We start from the raw sequence: 22,054 nt of genomic DNA on the forward strand, positions 1-22,054 counted from the left end.
CAAATCATAAAAACAAATTTTGAAGAATGCTAATGTAGACAGTTCCCTAAACTCAGTAGTAACTACCAAAAATTGTGATGGAGATAAAGAGGTACCCAATACGCATGTTATATAGAAAATACCACAGTGGTTATAGAGTTGTCCAAACCATCTGAGGAATAAGGAAAATAGTCTAGCTCTCAAGGGAAGATGATGCGAACCTGTGTATTCTTGGTTCACTCACTTCTAAAGCTCCTGGCCTACTTTACTCACTACTGTCCTTTTGGTCATTAGATGGTAAATCTATGTTATACAGTATGGTATTATCATGCAAGTTGCTGTTGCTTTTTAGACTTATCGGATGCACTCTAACAACTTCAGTAACTTACCGCTCGAGCTGAGTCACCAAAGTCTATCTTCAACCTCCCCATGGCCCTAATGATAGCGATGATTGACTGGATGGTATTACTGTAGACCACTGCTTTGTACTGCTTACACTCCTCTTCTGAATACCCAGCTTCATGGATAATTCTAATGAGACAAAATGAAAAAGGCAACATTTACTTCCTTTGATGGAAGGGTACACATAAACATAAAAACCAAATTCAGGGTTTTAAATCTACTTACTTCATTTGTTTCACAATTGTACTTTTCCCAGATTCACCAGCACCTAAAAAAAGGGGAAATAAAATAAGGGATTTATTTAATGTATCCCTTATGCATATCCAACTTCTAACACACACACACACACACACACACACACATGCACGCACGCACACTCTGTCTCTTACATATGAATTTTTATATCAAAATGATCTTTATTGATTTCCAGACATACAGAAAAGTTCTTAAAAACAAGTTCCATCTGTTTATTACTTCACTGATAGTTACGTTCAACTGAAAAATACAGCTTTCATTGCTGTTTGTATGTATTCTTGAAAGCATTAAAAAAAAAATCGTCCTTGGGAGTTCCCATCATGGCTCAGTGTTAATGAACCTGACTAGGATCCATGAGGATTCAGGTTAGATCCCTGGCCTTGCTCAGTGGGTTAAAGCTCCAGCATTGCTGTGAGCTGTGAGGTGGAGGTCACAGATTCAGATCCCGAGTTGCTGTGGCTGTGGGTTAGAGTTAGGGTTAGACCAGCAGCTACAGCTCCAATCCGACTCCTAGCCTGGGAACCTCCAAGTGCCGCAGGTGCAGCCATAAAAACAAGACAAGAGGGCTGGAGCCTGCATGAGATCAGAGTGGAGAGGGAGAACCTGCCGCTGAGGAGTGGAAAGCTGATGCTCAAAGAGCAGGGGACTCTTGGAGGGAAGACCTCAGAAAGTGAAGAGGGGAGGGCTGTTGTTTTCATAAAAATAAATAAATAAAACAAAAATCATCCTTGTATAACTTACACTGAAGCAGTATAAATTAATTTTATTCAAGGTTCTGCTCCTTATTGGAAGATGTTTAAGTCATTGGCCAATTATCATACTTTTAACCTTTGCCTCTTGTGAAGTAGATGGTCAGTGGTGCCAAAAAACAAGAAAATTATTTTAAAATGCTGTGTTAAAATAGCTCTGTCTCTTGCATTATATAGTCAACCATCATTGTTAAAAACAACCAACCCAAAGCCAACATGATTTGCTAGAATGGGGATGTGATGGTACCCAGAACAGAAATGCCTCCCCCTATGTTCGTCTGTATCCCCATCACCTGAGTCAGAAACCCATTCTCAAAACCCTCCTTCACTCTCTACATATCAGGGTTTCCTCGCAATTGGAGACTCTAGAATTACGCCATCGTAAGAAGAAAATATAACTAATCAAATAGCCCTTTATAATATAAAGAAACTGAGAACAACTGGGCATAGAACACAAAACAAGGAAGGGCTGACAAGTCTCTCATTTGGCTCTCGCTGTCTCTGGCAGGGGCTACAGATCAGGGAACTATTACTACTGTTTCAGAGACAGGGCTCAGGATTTTCATTATCTGGACCACATATTCCCATTTTCCCAGGACCATTTTTATGCTGCTTTATGTTCCAGCGTTACTGAACTTACAGTTCCAAGAACACCTACTGCTGATGACGCCACAAATCTTCAAACATACTATTTCCTCTGCCAAAGTGTAATGTGCTCTGCTTCCTGCATGCCCCACTGGTGATTCTGTGCCAACCATCAAACCGACCTCCTTCATCAGCCTTTCCTGACCCACTGCCCCTGTGATCCCTGCTGCCTCTCCCTCTGCATATGTTTCTATTTGTATGCTCAGCAGCTAACTCAGGCTAGACACACAGTCCACCAGAAATGTACCTGAATTTATTTAAGCTATCTGTGCCGAAGTTACAGTTAGATGGAAACCTTCTGGGCCTCATTCCCTTTGCCCCTCCCCCTCCAGCCACATACACATCCAAATCATCAGAAGCATCTGAGAATAAGTCATAGTTAAACGGCCTATTTAAAAATCTGGGGGAAAAACTGCTTCAATTTTACTTGTGATTTGATATTCAAGAAATTTTCCCAAGATAGCTGCATATTAAGTAGAAAATCAGGAGCTGAATAAACAATGAGGGCATTCTTCATTTACAGACAGCCTTTGAATCTTTCATGGCATCTGCCAATACAAACAACTCCAAGATAAACAACCCATTATTTATTAATCAACGACAGTGTACTTGGCTGTATGAAAAGCACAATCGTAGGCATTATGGCTCACACATTTCTCTAACTCAAGGAGGTGTGCCCAAGTAACACACCCTGGGCAGTTTCCAGGCAGGCTATCTTCAAGGGGGCCCTCCACATTTCTAGAGCACTGCAAGTTGACTCAGCAATTGTGATGACAGGACTTTCTAGATACCAACACCCACACACACAGGGGCAGCGACTCCACAGGCATAGTGAGCTTCGATCAACAGCCACCCATGGTTCACTCTGCTAGTCAAATAACTCGAAGGCTCAAAGAAAGGCTCACACTGACACCAGCTCATCAGGTTTCAGAGCTGTACAAGGGGAAAATCAGCAACGGTAAAGAATAAGATGGTTCAAGCTGAACTATGTGTACACAGATGAGAATTTGTAAATCTTAATGATGAAAAAGCAAATTTTCCTAATGTCCTTAATTATCCTTACATTCTAATTCCCTTCATATCTCATATAGTAATTGCTAACATGCGACAGTAAGCTTACTCTGCAAGGAGCATCTAGACAATAGCTCGCGGTTCAAAACTATCTTGAAATATGTTTAACATTAAAGAGTGGGGATGGCAGTGTTATTGGTTGGATTTCTTGGCTAGTTACAAGGTAGTCTTTGTGGGATAGATATCCTAGAGGCAGAAACACTGAGAAAAAAATCTTTTAAAGCTTAGCAATTCATGTAATTAGTTTTCAAATCTCAATTCCACCAAGACAGACTTCTAACAGGAAAATTAGAAATGCTGCATGGTTACAGTTCCAACATCTAAGCACTAGTATTCTTTCTATATAGCGAACAAGAAAGAGTTAAAAGTGCTACAAATCTCAGTCAGCACAGTCTTGTTTGAGAGACTGGCAGGAAGCAATACTGTAAAAACAAACAAACAAACACTCTCAGAGGTAGTCAAGGCAGGAGAAAAGGGTAAATTTTCCCAGCAGTACTCAGCTAGGCAGCTATTGCCTTTCAGTTCAATCCCAAAATGAGATAAAAAAAATAAAATAATAAAAAAAAAGAGTTGGGAGCACCCTTCTTTCAGGAAGAAACAGGGAATATGTAATAACCCCAAGGTGTGTGAACACAGCAGTCACAAAGATGAGCTGGTCAAGGAGACCAGGTAGCCTGTAAGATAACAGTCCACAAGCTGGTCGCTGTGAAATAAGCAAAACCTGGGGGTATGGGAAGAGAGAACCCAACTCCTTAAGAGCAAGAATGGGTGCCATGTTGCCACAGAGGGCCAGGATCCAAAGAGATACTGCCGGGATCTCCCAGGCCAGGAGGAAGTGGTGGGTGGAAAACTGCATCTCGGAGAGCAAACACGAAGCCCAGCCAGTGTGTCAAGTGGAGTTGAGCATCTGGTGGTAACACACCACACAGATGGAGGAAGGCAAAGAGCATCACCACAGTAACCCTGATGGGGACTCACCTGCAGCTCAGGTCATAGGCATCAGGCTGCTCATAAACAGGACCCAAGAAAGGAAAACAAATAAAGTTCTGACAAGGAGAGGGAGGAGGGAGGGGAAAAACTAAAAACAAATCAACATCTAAGTAACCTCTGGCGAGATCCTAAGACCTTGAATAGAATTACATAATTTACCACAATAAAAATGATAAGCAAATAGTGCCTACTCCTGACTTTTGTTGAGGGGGGTCTAGGAAATCTGGAATTTTAACTGTGGTGAGGTTTAAAACAAAAAAAGGAAACGCCTCTGATCTCAAAAAAAAAAAAAAGAAAAAAGAAAAACAACCATTTATGGTTTTCAAGAATATGCTTCATCCAACTCTCTGCTTAAGTTCATGTATATATCATTTATTTACTGGTTTTAGGGTTATAAGCTGCCCAACATCAGAAGCTGTATGGTTATTAAAATCGTGATTTAGTCAAAGTTATCTTATGCTAAATTTCTGACACCATTACTCTACTTTTAAAAAATCCCAAAGTTTATGTAGGATTAATTTTAAACCGAATAAGACTAAATTACAATTTAGTTTAAACTGGAATAAAACCAAATGTACAAGTGAATTTAAGTCCCTCTGTTTATCATAATGCCACTATAAGATTAAAAAAATCAAAGTCCTTTCTTTTAAAATAGAAGCAAAGAGAGGATGCAAGGGCAAAGATAAATTGAAGATAAGAGGCTTAATTATCCCTGTTGAAAGTAAAGGAAAACGTCCCTCCCTTTGTTTTTCTTAGGGCATTGACTTTAGAAAAATTTTAAGTGTAAGTACATTCTCCTCTCTTGGAAACATATACACAGTTGGCCCTCGAACAACATGGGTTTGAATTGCATGGGTCTACTATTATATGTGGATTTTTTTTCAATAAATTCATTACAATACTACACTGTCCCCAGTTGGCTGAATCTGTGGCAGGTCCTGGAACCAATCCCCTGTGGATACCAAGGGACAACTGTTTATCCTTTTGAAAATTCAACAGGCCTTTTTGGTCAGTTTTATGTACCAAGCATGTCTTTCTCAAGGACCTGGGGACCACCTCTTTGTAAGGTAAACATCACCTTACAGGGAGATAGCACTCCTTTCTCCCAGCTTCGGCAGGTGGGTAGGGGGTCTAAGTTGAGTGGGTGCTTTGCTCCAAGATGCAAAACTACCTCTTGTCATAAAGATAAGAGAAGTCTGTTTCTCTTCTGGATAAGGCCAATTAGGTAAAAAATATGGGCACCTCTGATACCAGGTAAAGTTAGGATGAACTATGTACGATATAAGGTGTTGTAAAGCCTCTCACTTAGGGACCAGTTGTTTGTCTTGAAATATGTACGTATTAGATTGTACTGGCTTGGCTATGTAAGTGGGTGAGATACCTTTCTGTTTTGGCAATCTTTTAATGGACTGCCTATCATGCAATCCATTCAATAAAAATTTTCTTTATCTACTACGTTTGTGAAGATGATTTTTAGGTTGGGAGAAGACTTTGTTTTTAATTCTAATTTCCCAACATAGGTAATAATCTAGAAATCATTACTTAGCTGTAAGAAGCTTTGAACTTAACCAAAAAAGGAGAATTGTGGGCAGCACAGGAAGCTTTTTCCTGGCATCCCAGTCCAAGAGACCAGTAAGAATATGTAAGTAGCTAACTGAACCAAAAGATCAATGTTTCTACAAGTCTACAGACTCACAAGGTGAAGGTGAGGAAGGCAAGAGGACTGGAGGCTCCAAGTATATTCTTGGGGCGGGGGGGGGGGGTGTCTTTAAGTTTTCTGCAAGAATTTTTAATTCAGCGTTTTTATTTGTATATTAAGAATAATTTAAGAAATTCTGAGTCACCTGATGAATGCCTCTTTCTGACTGAACTGAGCAACACAATTTTAAGGTCTATATTTGCGTTTGTGTTTATAAGTGCCTAAGATACTTGAGCAAGTGCCCAATGCCGAGCCTTGCTTGGGAACCTATCCATCCATCACTCTATCTGGTCTGGCTGTCAATCACTCAATCCCTCACCCAAAGAAAGAGCCATGTGTTTCCAGCAGGCCAGAGTTGTGTTTGGAAGCAAAATTCCCTGTGCTTACAGATCTTACACAGACCACAATAAAATATTTTACAAATTATTATGTGCAAATATATTTATATACAATATACATATGTTGAAAACTTAGAAAATAATCCCTTTGGATGCAGTAATTTTTTTCTCCTCCAAGAAAGCAATGAGATCTAAGCGTCAGAGATTTTCCCTGGTCTTTTATGTAAAAGTCACCAAGGGAAAAAAAAATCGTAGCACCGAAAGGCTAATGTGAAATCTGGCCCAGAGAAGCTGTCTTCCACCATCACATCACAGAAAATATCATTAAACGATGAGGCCACAAAAGAAAGAAGCAGCACTGAGAGAAAGCCAAGATGAGAACTCTCATAGCACCCCTTGAACCTTTAGATGTAGTCATACTTCGGGAGACTTGTGCAACTCACCATCCAAAGTGGGACACTGTTGAAAGTTAAAGGTGGCACAAGCATAAATCAGAATTGACCTGGGAAAAGGAGAAAACATATCACACTAGTCAGAACTGGAGACAATTTAACTTGACTTCCAAGCTATGAAAGTCAGTTATGAGTCTGCTTCCTGTCATGTGGACCAGAAAAGAGTTTTGGGCTAACCCTGTGCCAAACAGCATTACTTTATCTTTAGCTAATAAGGAAAAAACGAGGGAGGTTAATGAGGCCTTCGCAGCAAGTAAAGGTCAAATGATAAATACTGCATGCTTTACACAAGAAAGTTAGAGAAGTTTAGAAAGAGAAAAGACATAGAAAAATTAGTCATTATGTAGCCCACAGTAGAAGAGGTATGGCTTAATCCAAAAAAGTAATACTGTAAGTACAATTATTGTGACTAATACATCATTATTTGTCTGACTAATATTTACTTTTTAAATGTTCTATACATTATTTTATAACATTGTTTTGTTTCGTTTTATAGTTCATAGAAGAACTATAAAGCACAAGGAACTTTGCTTCCAATGACAGTTACACACATTTACAAAAATAATTTAGAACCACACAGTGGGGAAAGGTTTTCCTTTATCAGGGAGCCATATATTGCAGTGTCTAAAACTCAAGTCTAACTGTTCTCATGTTTTTGCTCACCTGTCTACTATTAAGGACCAGTAAATAATTAACATATACAAATGCTCATCTTTTCCTATGTTGCCCTGCAATCCTCTGTGGGGGTCTCTCACGTTTCTGAACATACGTGAGCAGAGGCACTGACTGCCTTTGTCCTCAGCCTTCTTTTCAGGGATATTTATATAAAGAAAAGTTTTGGAAGACAGATATAAGGCCTCTCTCTGGAACCTGCTGTCTAGCATAATAAAGATAACATATCCTCCAGAGCAAAGTTCAGATAGGCATACTTAACATTTTGAAAAAAAAAATATTGGGGATCCCTAAATTCAGGGCTCCTCTACTGCAACATAGCCCATCGCTTGTGCAGCTGTGGCTCTCTTCATCTTGCCCATAGGCAGCTGAGGCTGGGTAAATTGCCATAAAGGCTGAGACTCTGACAACTGGAATTGCTGTAATAAAGCCATTTTTGTCTCTGAATCAGGATTCTTATGTCTTCTGCCAGCAACGATGAAAGTGGGGTAGCATAAACTATTAACTTGAAAGTAGGGTAAAGCTAAAGCTTCCAGTTCCTGAATAGTTCCTGGCATGTTTTTCTGCTTACTTTTTAATTAAGTCCCAAAATTTCTGGCAACTACAGACAATTCCAGCCATTACCTCCACACCTGTACTACTCATTTCTTTTTTTTTTCTTCCCTCATATGGCAGCTCAAATAGATTTGTACAATATGTCCAAAGAAACTGCTAGAATAGTGGTTCTCAAAGTATGATCTAAGAACCAGCAGTATCAGCAACGTTTAGGAAATGTGCATTCTCAGGTCCTACCCAGAACTTACTGACTCAAACTCTGTGAGTGGGGTTGTGATCTGTGTTTTAACAACCTCTCCAAGTGACTCTGATGCAAGCCCGAGACTGAGAAACAGTCAGGTAGAGAAAGGTCATCTCCCTTTTTTTTTTCCTTGAATAGAGATCAGAAAAATTATAATCATTAAGCTGCTGATGAGCTATAAAAAACATTATTTTTATGAAATATTTATATTTCCATCTCCCCTTTCCCAAGAGTGAATCAAGTAATCTTGTTTTACATTTCTGCAAATAGCTTATTAAAAGAAAGCTGGATTCAGGAGTTCCCTTCGTGGCTCAGTGGTTAACGAACTCAAGCAGTATCTATGATGATGCAGGTTAAGGATCTGGCATTGCCATGAGCTGTGGTGCAGGTCACAGATGTGGCTCAGACCCCACTTGCTGTGCTATGGTGTAGGCCAGCAGCTATAGCTCCTATTTGACCCCTAGCCTGGGAACCTCCACATGCCATGGACACAGCCCTAAAAAAAGACAAAAGACAAAAAAAAAGTTGGATTCTCATATCTACACCTGAATTTAATATGGTACAATATATTACTGTGGTTGAATGAAGAAAATCCATTTTCAGAGAATAATAGTTAGAAAATGAAAGAGCATTTTAATAGCATTTGCAGATAATTATGGATAGTCTTGATTCTATACCAAAATTTGAAATGAGCGTCTTAAACTTGGTTATAATGCTTTTTTTGAACTTTTCATATTCTGGCAGTTTAAAATCCACTGGTCTATTATGTACTTGGAATGGATCTTCTACCCATGTCTGATTCAGAAATTAGTTCATGGAGGTATGGAGAAGTGAATGCAACATTTTCAATATAAACAATTACTTATGTTTGTCTTTTTAATATTATCCATAACTGTTTCAGAAACAGCTTTAGGTCTTGAGATGACACCAAGTTCCCAGTGATATGGACAAGGTTTTTAAATTTCAATTTTTTTTTTTTTTGCTTGCAAGCTCAAATTTTCTTACTGGCAACAAATACTATTAGCTGTTTTCCTTGAAGTGACAACCCACTAAGGCTGCCAAATCCCCAAGTAGGATTAACCATAATTTGTCTATCAGTCATTCTTTCAAATGAAAAGGGAATGGTATTCCAGGAAGAGAGCAACTAATTCAATTCAGAGCTCAAACAATCACACAACTGCTCTTCCTCAAAGAACAGGCTTTGGCATATGCAGAAATAGTTTGAATGGCCCTCCCATTCGGTCACACAGAATGTTAAAGAAGTATGAACTTAATGGTCAAGATTTAATGAAAATAATGTTTATAACCTCAATATATTTTTAGCACAAGTTCATAGTAGTGGCGAATATAATGACTACTGGTACAATTTTGTGCTACTGATTCAGCAGTTTGACCCACTATTATTTTGCTACCATTAGAGTAAATAACACAACAGGAAAGGCAACAGCACCTTAAGATTATTATGAAAATGGTCTTAGGGGCCCCCAGCGTCCATGAATCCCCTCCTAGCACTGCTGATTTAATGTCTTTCGCACCCACTGGATTATAAACTTTGAAAGAGGAGAGCCCTTAGTTTTTATGGCCATAATATCCTCAAAGCTTATGCCCTGCTTATTAGCACAAAGCAGAAGCACAATACACATTCACTTACTGTCTGGGGAACAGGAAGAGGGGTGGCGAAGGGAGGGGAAAATATACCGTGAAGAAAGTGTAGGAAAATGTAACTGAATATTATATGAACCGTGGAAAGGGAGAATTGTTAGAAGACCAGAAGAAATAAAGGGGGTGAAAATTTGTGTTTGGCCCATTAAACAGGAGCTCTCTTTCTTCTATTGGAATATGAGTAGTGGCTGGGAACATGGCAGCCAGAGTCTGCATTTCTCATCCTTCCTTGTTGCTAGGTGTATTCACATCACCACATTTCTCATCAAATCATGATATGTGCAAAAGGAAAAAGCAGCCTTGGACTCACTCCCACTCTATGTATAAGCCAGAACGTGGGTGTCCCTGTAGTCTTATTCCAGCTGTATTAAGACAGTGTCCAGGGGTGGTGGGGCAATGAGGAGGCAGGAGCAGAGTCCCTGAATGCCCGGGTGAGACAGAGCTCTATTTAACCTTAGCTCCGCTATATGAGAGAAAAAAACACCCATTTTTAGGCCATGGTCACACCAGGTTTCTCTTATACAGAGCTTGGCCTTTATGCTGACAAAATTTTTAAAAGCTGTCTAGGTTCAAATATACAAGCAAATATACAAACATATAGATATATAAATAAGACAAACTAAAAAGTCCCCAAAACTACAAATGTTTAAAAAATGACCATAAATAAAGTGGAAAGGCAAATTACAGAACAGGGAAAACTATGAGTAAATTAACATGAATTAATAAGAAAAATATTGGCGTTCTAAATAGCAAAAGACACAAACACAATTTACAGAGGAAAACAAGCATATGTAGTAGTTTTAAACTATATATATATATATATATATATATATATATATACACACACACATATTCATACAAAAAAACCTTGAGAGAAATATACCAGAGTGTTTACATCTGAGTAATGCAATTTGATGCCTCAAACACTTGTATAGTTCCAAATTTTTATACTATATGTGAGACTAAGTAAAAATTATGGAATTTATTTAGAAAAATTTGGTCATATCTCTCCCTTGATTAAAGTTGCATAAGATCATCATCTTTAATCTCATTTGTTTCAACCCACGATCAGATCTCATCACTCATGCACATAAATCTCACATTCTAATCACAGTAAATCACTTTTACTTCCAAAAGTTTCATGATCATCCTTGCCTCCATTCCTCCCCCATACTTCCTCCCAAGTGGAGCCGCTTGTCAACAGAGGCACTAAAAAGGACCACACCATGCTTGGGCAGGGAGCACCTGGGGTTGAACTTTACCAACTAAGGCTCGTCTACTTCTCAGGGAATGTGAACTAAGCACAGACACCAGGCCACCAGGCCGACCACAGGGCCCAATCTGGTAGATGGAAAACCATCAAGACTGCAGCCCTACGGAGCCTTCGGTGAGACATTCCGAGGCCTGCTCTTAGAGGCAGCTGTGCTGGTAAGGCTCTAAGATGGCCAGGAGATACAGCACCAGAGACTTCAACTGTGATGCCAGGAGCACTGAGGTGACAGCCAGGGACTCCATGACCAGAGGGGGCAGAGCACATCACACCTAAGGGAACAAACCCTGTCCCTGCTGCAATGAGTTCAAGAAAGTCACTCTTCCCTCCCTTACCACCCATGGTCCCCACATCAATTAGGGAGAAGGAGACATGCCAAGGGATATAAAACATTTTTACCTGAATACTACATAAATGGAGTGTTTAAATGATCAGCTTGGACTAAGGCTTAAGCCACACTAAGGAATATTTTGTAATTTTTCCTACTAACTAACAGGAGGTAAAGTGATTTTAGGGCAAATTAAAATTAAGATAGTATGAATTAACTCTTATAACCCTCACTATTAATACATAAGCAATGATTTTTAAGCATATTTTTAAAATATGTGGATACTATACGTTCCCCTATTAAACATCCCAAATTATACAAACTATCTTCATATCTTGCTCGGAGGAATTATGAAACCAGACTTGGATGACCACGTTTCACACCCGGTGTGAGCTGACAACATTCTTTCACCACTTTGAACACTTTCCTTCGCACATAATCTGATGCAGATACACCATTATTCCCTTATCAATTTTTACCAAATGAGATGAAATCAGTTCCATGTGGTGCCGTGCTTTTGGCATGTATACATGTACCTTCAAGTTTTAATGAGATTCTGGTTCAGGCAACCAAAGTGGTTAAAACAAGAGAGAAAGAATACCATCGCTCTTTCACACAGAAGTACAAGTGTAAGGAGTCCAGGACTCATGGTCAGCTTGATATTGTGAGAGATTCAAATGCCTTTTATCTTACTGCTCTACCATGTTCACGACACGGCTTCCAACTCAGGTGTAGGTGCTGGAGATCCCACTCGTACATGAAGTTGCTGTCAGTGGGAGGGACAACAAGCAGAGGAAATACACGGAATACGCGTTCCCTTTAAGGGTACAACCCAGAAGCTGTATCCTCATTTCCCCTCACATCCCCAGGACTAGAACCCAGCTCCCTGGCCTCACTTGGCTACTAGTAAGGCTGGTGTTAGCCAGTTACAAGCTGTTGGCTGTGTGTCCAGAAAACAGATATAAAGGGATAGTGGATACTGGGAAATAACCAGAAAATCCCTGCTCATTTCATAAGTCTATTCTTTTCTTTCCTGTGCTGTTTGTTCTACGGTTAAGGTAAAAAAAAAAAAAAAAAAAAATTTAATTAAATATTATGCCAGACATTATATACAAAAGTTTGTGTTTTGTTATTTGTTTTGGTTTCCTCCTGAAAACTAAATTGGATGCCTTGGAAAAAGTCAATAAAGCCAGCTGCAAAAAAAGGCTACTGAATTAGATAAGTGTGAGAAACTGTTCAACGGAGAGGAGAAAAAAATTAAATCTAAAAGGATTCTTCATTCAGATTCCTTTGCAAGTATCTTTAAATTCTCATTAAAAAAAAAATACAAACTAGAAATAAGGGGTCCATTTTGGATACGCAAAAAAAGAAAACTAAACTATAATGAGTGAATCATACTCCCCCAAAAAGGCCATGATCCGACATCAAAAGACTGCAAAATAAAACTGTATCTGTATGTTTTAACTAAAATAAAATATTCAAGTTAGATTTGCAAAAAAAAAAAAAATTTTTTTAGGATTTCCCCTTAAGACAGGTAGCTTTTGACAGATAAATTCTGATCCCAGTAGTACAAAGGAATTTTACGAAGGACATTTCCCCTTGCATATTAACATATTTAGATCTTACTTTATCTTCCAATTTTTATACTCCTCCCAAAACTATTTTTCTAAAATATTTAAATTTATATCAACTCTTTAACACAAACTTCTGAGCATGGCTTTCCAAGGACTCTAGGATTTGACTTCACATGACTTTGGCCTCAGCTCTTTTACATACCCATCATTGTCTAGTCATATAAGTCTTCAAAATAACCTATCTAATCTATAAAGTCAGAATTGTAGCAAATTTGTGTTAAGGATTATGTCAATGAAGTCAAAGTCGAATAAGTCATGAGGTCCATACTCTAGAAAAGTATATCCAGAATAAAAGGACACAGTCAAGAAAATGAACAATTTTAACTTATTTTCTTTCATTAGGTATGAAGTACCCACTATATGGTAGGGCATTGAGGGCAGAGTGAGTAGGCATAAGAGCTGTGGTTCCTCGTCTCATGAGAAGGAGTAACAGGTGGCAGGAAACACTTTAGGTCCTATGGTAAGAAGAGACTACACAGGGGAGGTGATTAATAGCAGATCCTGTACTTAAAATATCAACACCTACTACTAACATATCAACAAATTTTTGTAAAAATTTGTTTCAGTAAAAGGTTAAAGAAAAATTAATACAAAAAAATGTACACAAGTACATATAATTCCAAAGTTCAAGAACTACAGAACTATTAGACTTTTCACTGGTTCACTAACATCTCAAACACCCTCTTTTGCCACTCTCCTAGAAAGGATACTGATAAACAAGACCATGTTCGGAGATGTGGTGCAGAGGACTAGAAACTACTTCATTTGAGGAAATGCTGAGGAAGGGAGGAATGCTTAAGGAAGAAAAAGACTAGGAGAAAACAGGATGCCTGATAAATACCCAAAGAGCCCTCACATAGGAAGAGAAGTTTTACTGTGATGCTCAAGAAGGCCAAATAAAGATCAATAACATAATTTTCACGGAAGCAAATCTGTCTCAGTAAAAGGAACAGCCTATTAATAACCTGATGCCAGAATCTATAGTCAATGGAAATATTACTTCCCCCCTCCAGTCTTTATTGCAGAAGGCACACACATTGCTTTGTTAGATGTCATTTTCCATAATTAAGATTTAAGTTAAAAAGAAATGGGGCAACTCTCCATTTCCCACAGTTAACAACACTTCATTGCAAATTTAATGTTTTTGTTAAAAGGGTAATCTCATTTCAGGTATTCTTACTACAATAAAAGGGGTGGAGTGGAAGGAATGGGGCAATAGAGAACTCTGGATTACACTACTGGGAATCATTAAAATGATTTGTACTATCCTGATTTATGCAGTCAGGTTAAAATGTAGGTTTCATACAAACTACAATAAAAGACTACAATAATAAAAGACATATATTCTTCTGGCCAGAGTCAGTTTCTATATGAGGTCAAAGTCCCATGGAGAGCAATAAAAGAGAAGCCTTCACTGCTTCTTTCTTTCTCTCTCTCTCCTTTTTTTTTTTTTTTTTTTTTTTTGGCTATGTCTTCAGTATGCAGAAGTTCCTGGGCCTGGGATCAAACTCCACATCCTGGACCAATGCTGAATCCTTAACCGCTGGGCCACAGGGAATTCTTTCACTGCTTTTTCTCATTGCTCTCTCCACCAAATAAGAGAGAACCTAAAAATGATAAATGATGGGGCATTTAACTAAATCCCTGTACTCCATGCAAACTGTCACAAAGAGTCCCAAAATTTACAAGGAAACAGGGAATCATTTTTGATTAAAAAGTGAGGATAAATAATGTATCAAATAATGTATCAATTCCTAATGATTGGCTAGAACATGATATAATAGGTTGGCAAGTATTAGCATACTAATTAGAAAAGGTTTATGTAAGCAAAGAGGCTTCACATTATGAGTTATTTAAAAATTTAGTCTGGCGATCTGCAAGAGAAGGAATTACTTGGTCTCAATTTGAGAACACTTAAGTTTCTAGTTGAACCAGTTGCTTGAGGGATATGGAACCAGAAACAGTAAACTCTCAAATGCCAATTGGGTTTTCTTCTTCAAACTGTCTTTATTAAAGCCATATTACACTTACTATACGATATGCTGATGTGGGAGTTCCCACTGTGGCTCAGCAAGTTATGAACCCAACTAGTATCCATAAGGATGCAGATTCAATCCCTGGCCTCACTCAGGGGGTTAAGGATCTGGTGTTGCCGTGAGCTGTGCTGCAGGATCCAGTATTGCTGTGGCATAGGCCAGCAGCTGAACCTCAGATTGGACCCCTAGCATGGGAACTTCCACATACCACAGATGTGACCCTGAAAAAAAAAAAAAAGATATGCTGATGTGATGATGTTAAATGTGAAAAATTCATATCTAACAACTAATGAAATACATGTCTCCTCAATTCATCCTCACTAACGGATGTAAATCCCAGGTTAGAACTTCCATTAGGGATTTAGTATACTTAAGTTTTAAGAGTTAACAAATAGGATACTACTTAACATACAGCAGGATGGCTAGAATCAAAAAGTCAGATAATAACAGGTGCTGATGAGATGTAAAGAAATTGCAATGCTCATACTCTGGTGGTGGGAATATAAAATGGTACAGCCACTTCTGAAAATGCTGTAACAGTTCAAAAAGTTAAATGGAGTTACTATTTGATCCAATATTTCCACTCCTGAGTATATCCCCAAGAGAAATTAACATAAGCCCATGCAAAAATTAAACCCATGAAAATGAATGTTCACAGCAACAGTATTCATAACAGCCAGAAGACAGCAAACAACCCAAATTACCTATCAACTGATGAACAGATAAACAAATGGTGGCATACCCATACAATGGAATATTATTTGGCCATAAAAAGGACTGAAGGATTGACAGGTGCTACAAACATGCTAAATGAAAGAGATCCTACAAACAGACCACGTATTGTATGCTTTCATTTTTATGAAATGCCCATAAATGTCAAATGTATACAGACAGATTAGTGGTTGTGTAAGGATGGGCGTTGGGGCAGGGTTTAGAGGAAACGGGGAGGTAACTACTCAAGAATACAAGTTTCTTTTGGAGGTAATGAAAACACTGTAAAATTGACTACAGGAGTGGCTGCACTACAATGTGAATATATTAAAAAACAATGAATTATACACTTTAAAATGGCAAATGATATTAGCTGGTGAATTATATCTCAATAAATATATTTAAAAGGCTAATAAAAATTGATAGTCAATAATTATAATTTAAAAGACAATTTTAAGGCTATTTTAAAAACCAGATCACAGACATTCCATTTACCTCCTTCCTATGAAATTGTCTTGAAACCTTGACTAACACTTAGTTCCTTGCTCATATAAGACAAAATCTTTTCTAAATGGAAACTTCATTCTACTTTCCCTTTTACTGTGTAGCATTTCTGACTACACAGTTTGCTGAAAGACTCATGATTTTATCTAAAGCAGCATTCCAAAGATTTTATACCTAGCAGGCAAGTGGTGTTTCTTATGAGGTAACAATGTGCTTCTACTACTTCAGTCTGAATCTAGTAACAGCAAAATAGTCCCTAAGGAGGAAATTTTAGCCTGTAGGTCTCTAGACATGCAAAAGTTAAATGGTTTTAGGCCATTCAACACACTCATTTTAGAGCTTCATTAAAGAGAGCCAGAGGGCTCCTACAGGGGCAAGTAGATGGAAAAGGCTATCCCAAGTGTAGGGCAGGACGTGGGAACTTCCTAAAGCTGTAATCTCTTTTTTTTGCTTTATGGCCCCAGCTGCAGCATATGGAAGTTCCCAGTCAAGGAGCTGAATCGGAGATCCAGCTGCCACAGACACAGCAACATTAGATCCTTAACCCAGTGAAGGAGACCATGGATCAAACCTGCATCCTCACAGACATCATGTCAGGTTCTTAACCCATTGAGCCACAATGGGAACTACAGACTCTCATCTTTTAAATCGTGATTCTTGCTCCCTATTTTAAATCCAGGAATATTTTTAAAGATTAAAAAAATCATTATTTTTTTTATATTCTGACAGACAAAATAATCACAAAAATCAAGAAAAGAACTATAGAAAGAGGGTAATGACAAGACTGTTATTTAAAATATTGAAGCTAGATAGGACGAAACCAATAAACTAATACAGAATGAGAACAAATCAAGCAACAATAAAGAAACCAAAAAATGAAGCACAAGAACTGACAACAAAGGAAATACCAAGCCCTGTAAACATAAGAAGACAATCAATCTCACCAATCAACAAAAAGAAAAGTAATAAAATATTTTTAGCCAAACCAGTACGGTAAGTTGTCAAAAATGGTGTGGAAGTGAGAGTACATCACATACTATTACTGAGGAAAGAACTGTCACAACCTTTAGAGGGTAACAGAGAGTGTATCTCGAAACCTTAATAAATACTTTAATCCAAATATTATGATCCTTTTAGAGATCTGACCTAAATACATTTATACATTTTAACAATATGAAAAGCGTATAGTCAACCTAAATGTCCAGTAATAGTACGCTGATTAAATAATTATAAAGCCGTTCAAATTTATTTTTACAAAAGCATTAAAAATGTGATGGTGCTACATGAGTCAACACAGAAAGATATTCAGGAGACATATTATGCGAAAAACAAAAAGGCTATGAGAGTATATGGACAGATTAAATGTGCATACATGAATATACACATATAATCAGTATCTAGAAGGATATACACAAAACTGTTACTATCCCTTCAGGCTATGATTATGAGTGTTTTTCATTTTCTAATTCATATATCTTCTTGGTAAATTCTTATCATAATCACATATTACTTTATAATAAAAATAATAATGGAAAAATAGTATTCAAACCAAGTAAATAGTACATCAAGTGAGAAAGTGCAAAAAGAGATTGACAGATTACAGTTAAAGATAAGAAAGACTGAAATAGAGAACAAAGCCAGAATAATTTTTTAATTAAAAAAGGGCTCATATTTAAGAAGAATGATTGCATAACACAAATTAGAAATTAAGTAGAATATTTAAAAAATTAAGTAGAAAAGAGTTATATGTGAAAGATTATGATATAATGTTAAGATGGCTAAGAACTATAAACAATTTTAAAAGTGAAAAGTTTAAAATCTAGTAAACTAAACATCCACGTGCAAAAGAAGCAAGTTAGATCCTTACCTTGCAACATGTACAAATATTAACTCAAAATGAATCAAAGTTCTAAATATAAGGGATTAAACTACAAAACTCAGAAGAAAACACTGGGGAAACACTTCATGGTATTGGATTTGACAAGGATTTCTTGGATATGACACCAAAAGTACAAGAAACAAAAGAAAAAAATAACTAAATTGGACTTCATCAAACTTTAGAACACGCATTATAAATCAACTACACTTGAATAAAAAAATTAACCCATTTAAAAATGGTAAAGGACTTGAACCGACTTTTCTCCAAAGAAGATAAACAAATGGCCAATACACACATGAAAAGATGCTCAACCTCACTAATCATTAGGGAAATGCAAATCAAAACAGCCATGAGATAACACTACATACCCATTAGGACAGCTATTTATCAAAAATAAATAAATAGGGAGTTCCCACTGTGGCGCAGTGGTTAACGAATCCGACTAGGAACCATGAGGTTGCGGGTTCTATCTGTGCCCTTGCTCATCGGGTTGGGGATCCGGCGTTGCAGTGAGCTGTGGTGTAGGTCGCAGATTCGGCTCGGATCCTGCATTGCTGTGGCTCTGGCGTAGGCTGGCAGCTACAGCTCTGATTAGACCCCTAGCCTGGGAACCTCCATATGCCACGGGAGCGGCCCAAGAAATGGCAAAAAGACAAAAATAAATAAATAAATAAATAAATAAAATAAAATAAATAAATACAAACAAGTGTTGGGAAGGATATGGAGAAAATGCACTCCCTGCACAATATCGATGATAATCTGAAATGGTGTAGCCACTACAGAAAAATGGTACGGCAGTTTAAAATAAAAAATACGTAATGAATGAAAATGAAAAAATAAAATTACCACATAATTCAGAAATTTCACTTCTGGGTCTATACCCATAAGAATTAAAAAGTAGCTTCTCAAAAAGATATTTATACACCCATATTCACAGAAGTATTATTCATAATACACAAAAGACATAAACAGCTGAAATGTCTATCAATGGATGAATAAACTGTAGTATATACAAACAATGGAGTATTATTCAGCTTTAAAAAAAGAAGGAAATTCTGATACATGCAGAGAAGTGGAAGGGCTTTGAAGACACTATGCTATGTGAAATAAGCCGAAGAGAAAAGACAAATATTGCATGATTCCAATATATAAGGTATACAGAATAGTCAAATTCAGAGACAGGAGAATAACGGTTATCAAGGGCTGGGAATGTGGAGCTATTGCTTAATGGGTACACAGTTTGGGCATGGGAAGATGTCAAAGTTCCAAAGATGCACAGTGGTGATGGCTGAACATTAATGTGACTATATACTTAATGCTACTGAACTGCACATTTAAACATGGACCACTTTTCCTTAGTCAGACGCCTGACTTCATCTTCACTTCCGCCACACTGACCTCCATTGCAGGTACAGAAGCTAACTCCATACATGACTCCTGCTGTACATTACAGACATTGTAAATGTCTGTTTTCACAGAACACCAAGCATTGAACCTTCTTCTCTTCCTTATATCCATCCTCAGAGGTCAGAATGCCTGCCAGTCAGAGATGTAGAATGATAAACGTCATTCTTACATTACCTAAAGGCTGGGCAAGGGTCAACTCCAAGTTTCTTTCTAACTCCAAGAAGTCCATGAAACTATCAATGGTTCTAAGGTGGCTTTAGAATACAGAATCCCAGGAAAGAACAAGCCATTAACAAACTCACTCTCAATGGTTTTTGTTTATTATGATGTCCATCAATCTGGTCCTGTCTAAAACGTCCACAAGACACTGCGTCCATAAGACATTTGATTTACTCCAAAAGGTCCTTATATTTGCAGGTTCATTTAGACCTATCCAAAATGTCCATAAGACATTTGGTCCATGCCAGAAGACCCCTGACATCACTGATGTTTTAAATAGGACCAAATATCCTATAAAGACTCTCACAGGCAACATAATGCCCCAGGTGATATAAGACAATGATGACAAATAAACTTGTCATGACCTTTATACACCCTGTCAACTTATAAACTGGAAGGCTGAAAGGAAAGAATATTTGAAATCTGCTTGGGGGACTGTAGCAAATCGCTTTTAAAAACCACAGGTAGGAGTGTCTACAATCTGACTGCAGCAGCTCAGGTCACTGCAGAGGTGCAGGTTTGATCTCCAGCTCAGCACAGTGAGTTAAAGGATCCGGCATTGCTGTACTGGCAGCATAGGTCACAGCTGAAACTTGGATTTAATTCAGTCCCTGGCCCAGGAAATTCCGTATGCTGCAGGTATGGTCATTAAAGAAATAAAACAACACACACACACACACACACACACACACACGTGCTGTATATTTTATGGAGGATTAGGTGTATAAGACACATTGCTATCCCCAACCAATGACATTGAGAATAGTGGGGCGTGGATTAAATTAAGCATAACTTTATAAATATATACATTTATATATTTATATTTATTATATATAAGTATATCATATATATTTACTGACAAAATGCTCATAGTTTAAAAAGAAATTAAATTATAACATACAGCGTTAAAGCAACAAAATTAGAATGGAGACTTAATATAAGTAATCATAAAGTGAACACAGAATTCTAAATTAATATCAATATGCAAGTATTCACAATGGAATTATCTGTGAGACTTGTTTCCTCCAACAGTGCTCTATGAGCAATCACTCACAGCCGAGCAAATGCCACATGTATTTCTACTACATGTATCAACCTTATTTTGCACACAGGAACACGATCTAAATAACATACCCTACTTGAAAAAATAATTAGGAACTTCTGTTTTTCCTAATGAGCAAGTTATTATCCAATTCCGCTTTCTCAAAGACTGCATTTCTATGATCACTTTTGTATCACAATGTCTTGTTTCTACCTAATGTTTCCTGTGTAAGCATGAGACTTCCTCCAAAGCAAGAGCTGAATATTTTCATTCTGACCTGCTCAGGGCCCAGCATAATTCTCAGTAAACAGCAGTAAGCAAACACTTATCTGTTTTTGTTAATGCATAAAAATGACTACCTTTATAATTCTTACTATGTGACAAGCACCATGCTAAGCATTTGGCATTCATTTCTTTCATCGATTTTAATAAGCATTGTGTCATTACCATTTTATATTATAAATGGTTAAAACTGGGAGTTCCTGTTGTGGCTCTGTGGTTACAAACACGACTAGTATCCATGAGGACGTGGGTTCAATCCCTGGCTTTACCTCAGTGGGTTAACGACTGGGAGCTGCTGTGAGCTGTGGTGTAGGTCGCGGACACAGCTCAGATCCCATGCTGCTTTGGCTGTGGTATAGGCTATCAGCTATAGCCCCGATTCACCCCTAGATGGGAACTTCCATGTGCTGCAGGTAGAGCCCTAAAAAGACCAAAAAAAAAAAAAAAAAACTAAATAAAAATTTTAAAAAAATGGTAAAACTGAAACTTAACGTTTAATCCAACTTCCCAAGGGTATACCACTTGCAAGCAGAGATCCAGAAGTCAAAGGTTTTATAGTGATTTACCTTCTTTATCATAAATTCTCAATGAACTAGAAAATAATGAAGGTCAAATGGGATGATACTACCTGTCCAAATGGTATAGTAACTATTATGGAAATATTTTACAGATTTACTTTGATATTTCAATTATATTTTTGATTTATTTGCTTTCCAAATCAGAAAAACATTAGGGATGATAACTTCCAAATAGCATTTGTTCTTTGAGATAGAGTAATGTAACCTGCTTAACAATAATCTAGTTTCTAAAAAGTACTATGGTGAAAAATATTTCCAGTTATAGAAAAATTTAGCTAAAAAAAATACCTACTGGAGTTCCCTTCGTGGCTCAGCAGTTAACAAACCCAACTAGGATCCATGAGGATGAAGGTTTGATCCCTGGCCTCACTCAGTGGGTTAAGGATCTGGTGTTGCTGTGAGCTGTGGTGTAGGTCGCAGACACAGCTCAGATCCCGCATTACTGCGGCTATGG

At 37.7% G+C, this 22,054-nt stretch overlaps 1 protein-coding gene across 1 annotated transcript in view; it reads right to left on the minus strand.

Moving 5' to 3' along the window:
• GNAI1 (G protein subunit alpha i1) overlaps window positions 1-22,054 on the minus strand; it is an 84,887-nt gene that overhangs the window by 32,924 nt on the left and 29,909 nt on the right. The window contains exons 2-3 of the mRNA XM_047752919.1: window positions 607-649; window positions 369-510 (exon numbers count right to left, since the gene is read on the minus strand). Coding sequence (XP_047608875.1) covers window positions 369-510; window positions 607-649 — 185 coding nt within the window. The remainder of the gene's footprint in view (window positions 1-368; window positions 511-606; window positions 650-22,054) is intronic.

This window comes from Phacochoerus africanus, chromosome 11, assembly GCF_016906955.1.
Source record: "Phacochoerus africanus isolate WHEZ1 chromosome 11, ROS_Pafr_v1, whole genome shotgun sequence".
Lineage (NCBI taxonomy): Eukaryota > Metazoa > Chordata > Mammalia > Artiodactyla > Suidae > Phacochoerus > Phacochoerus africanus.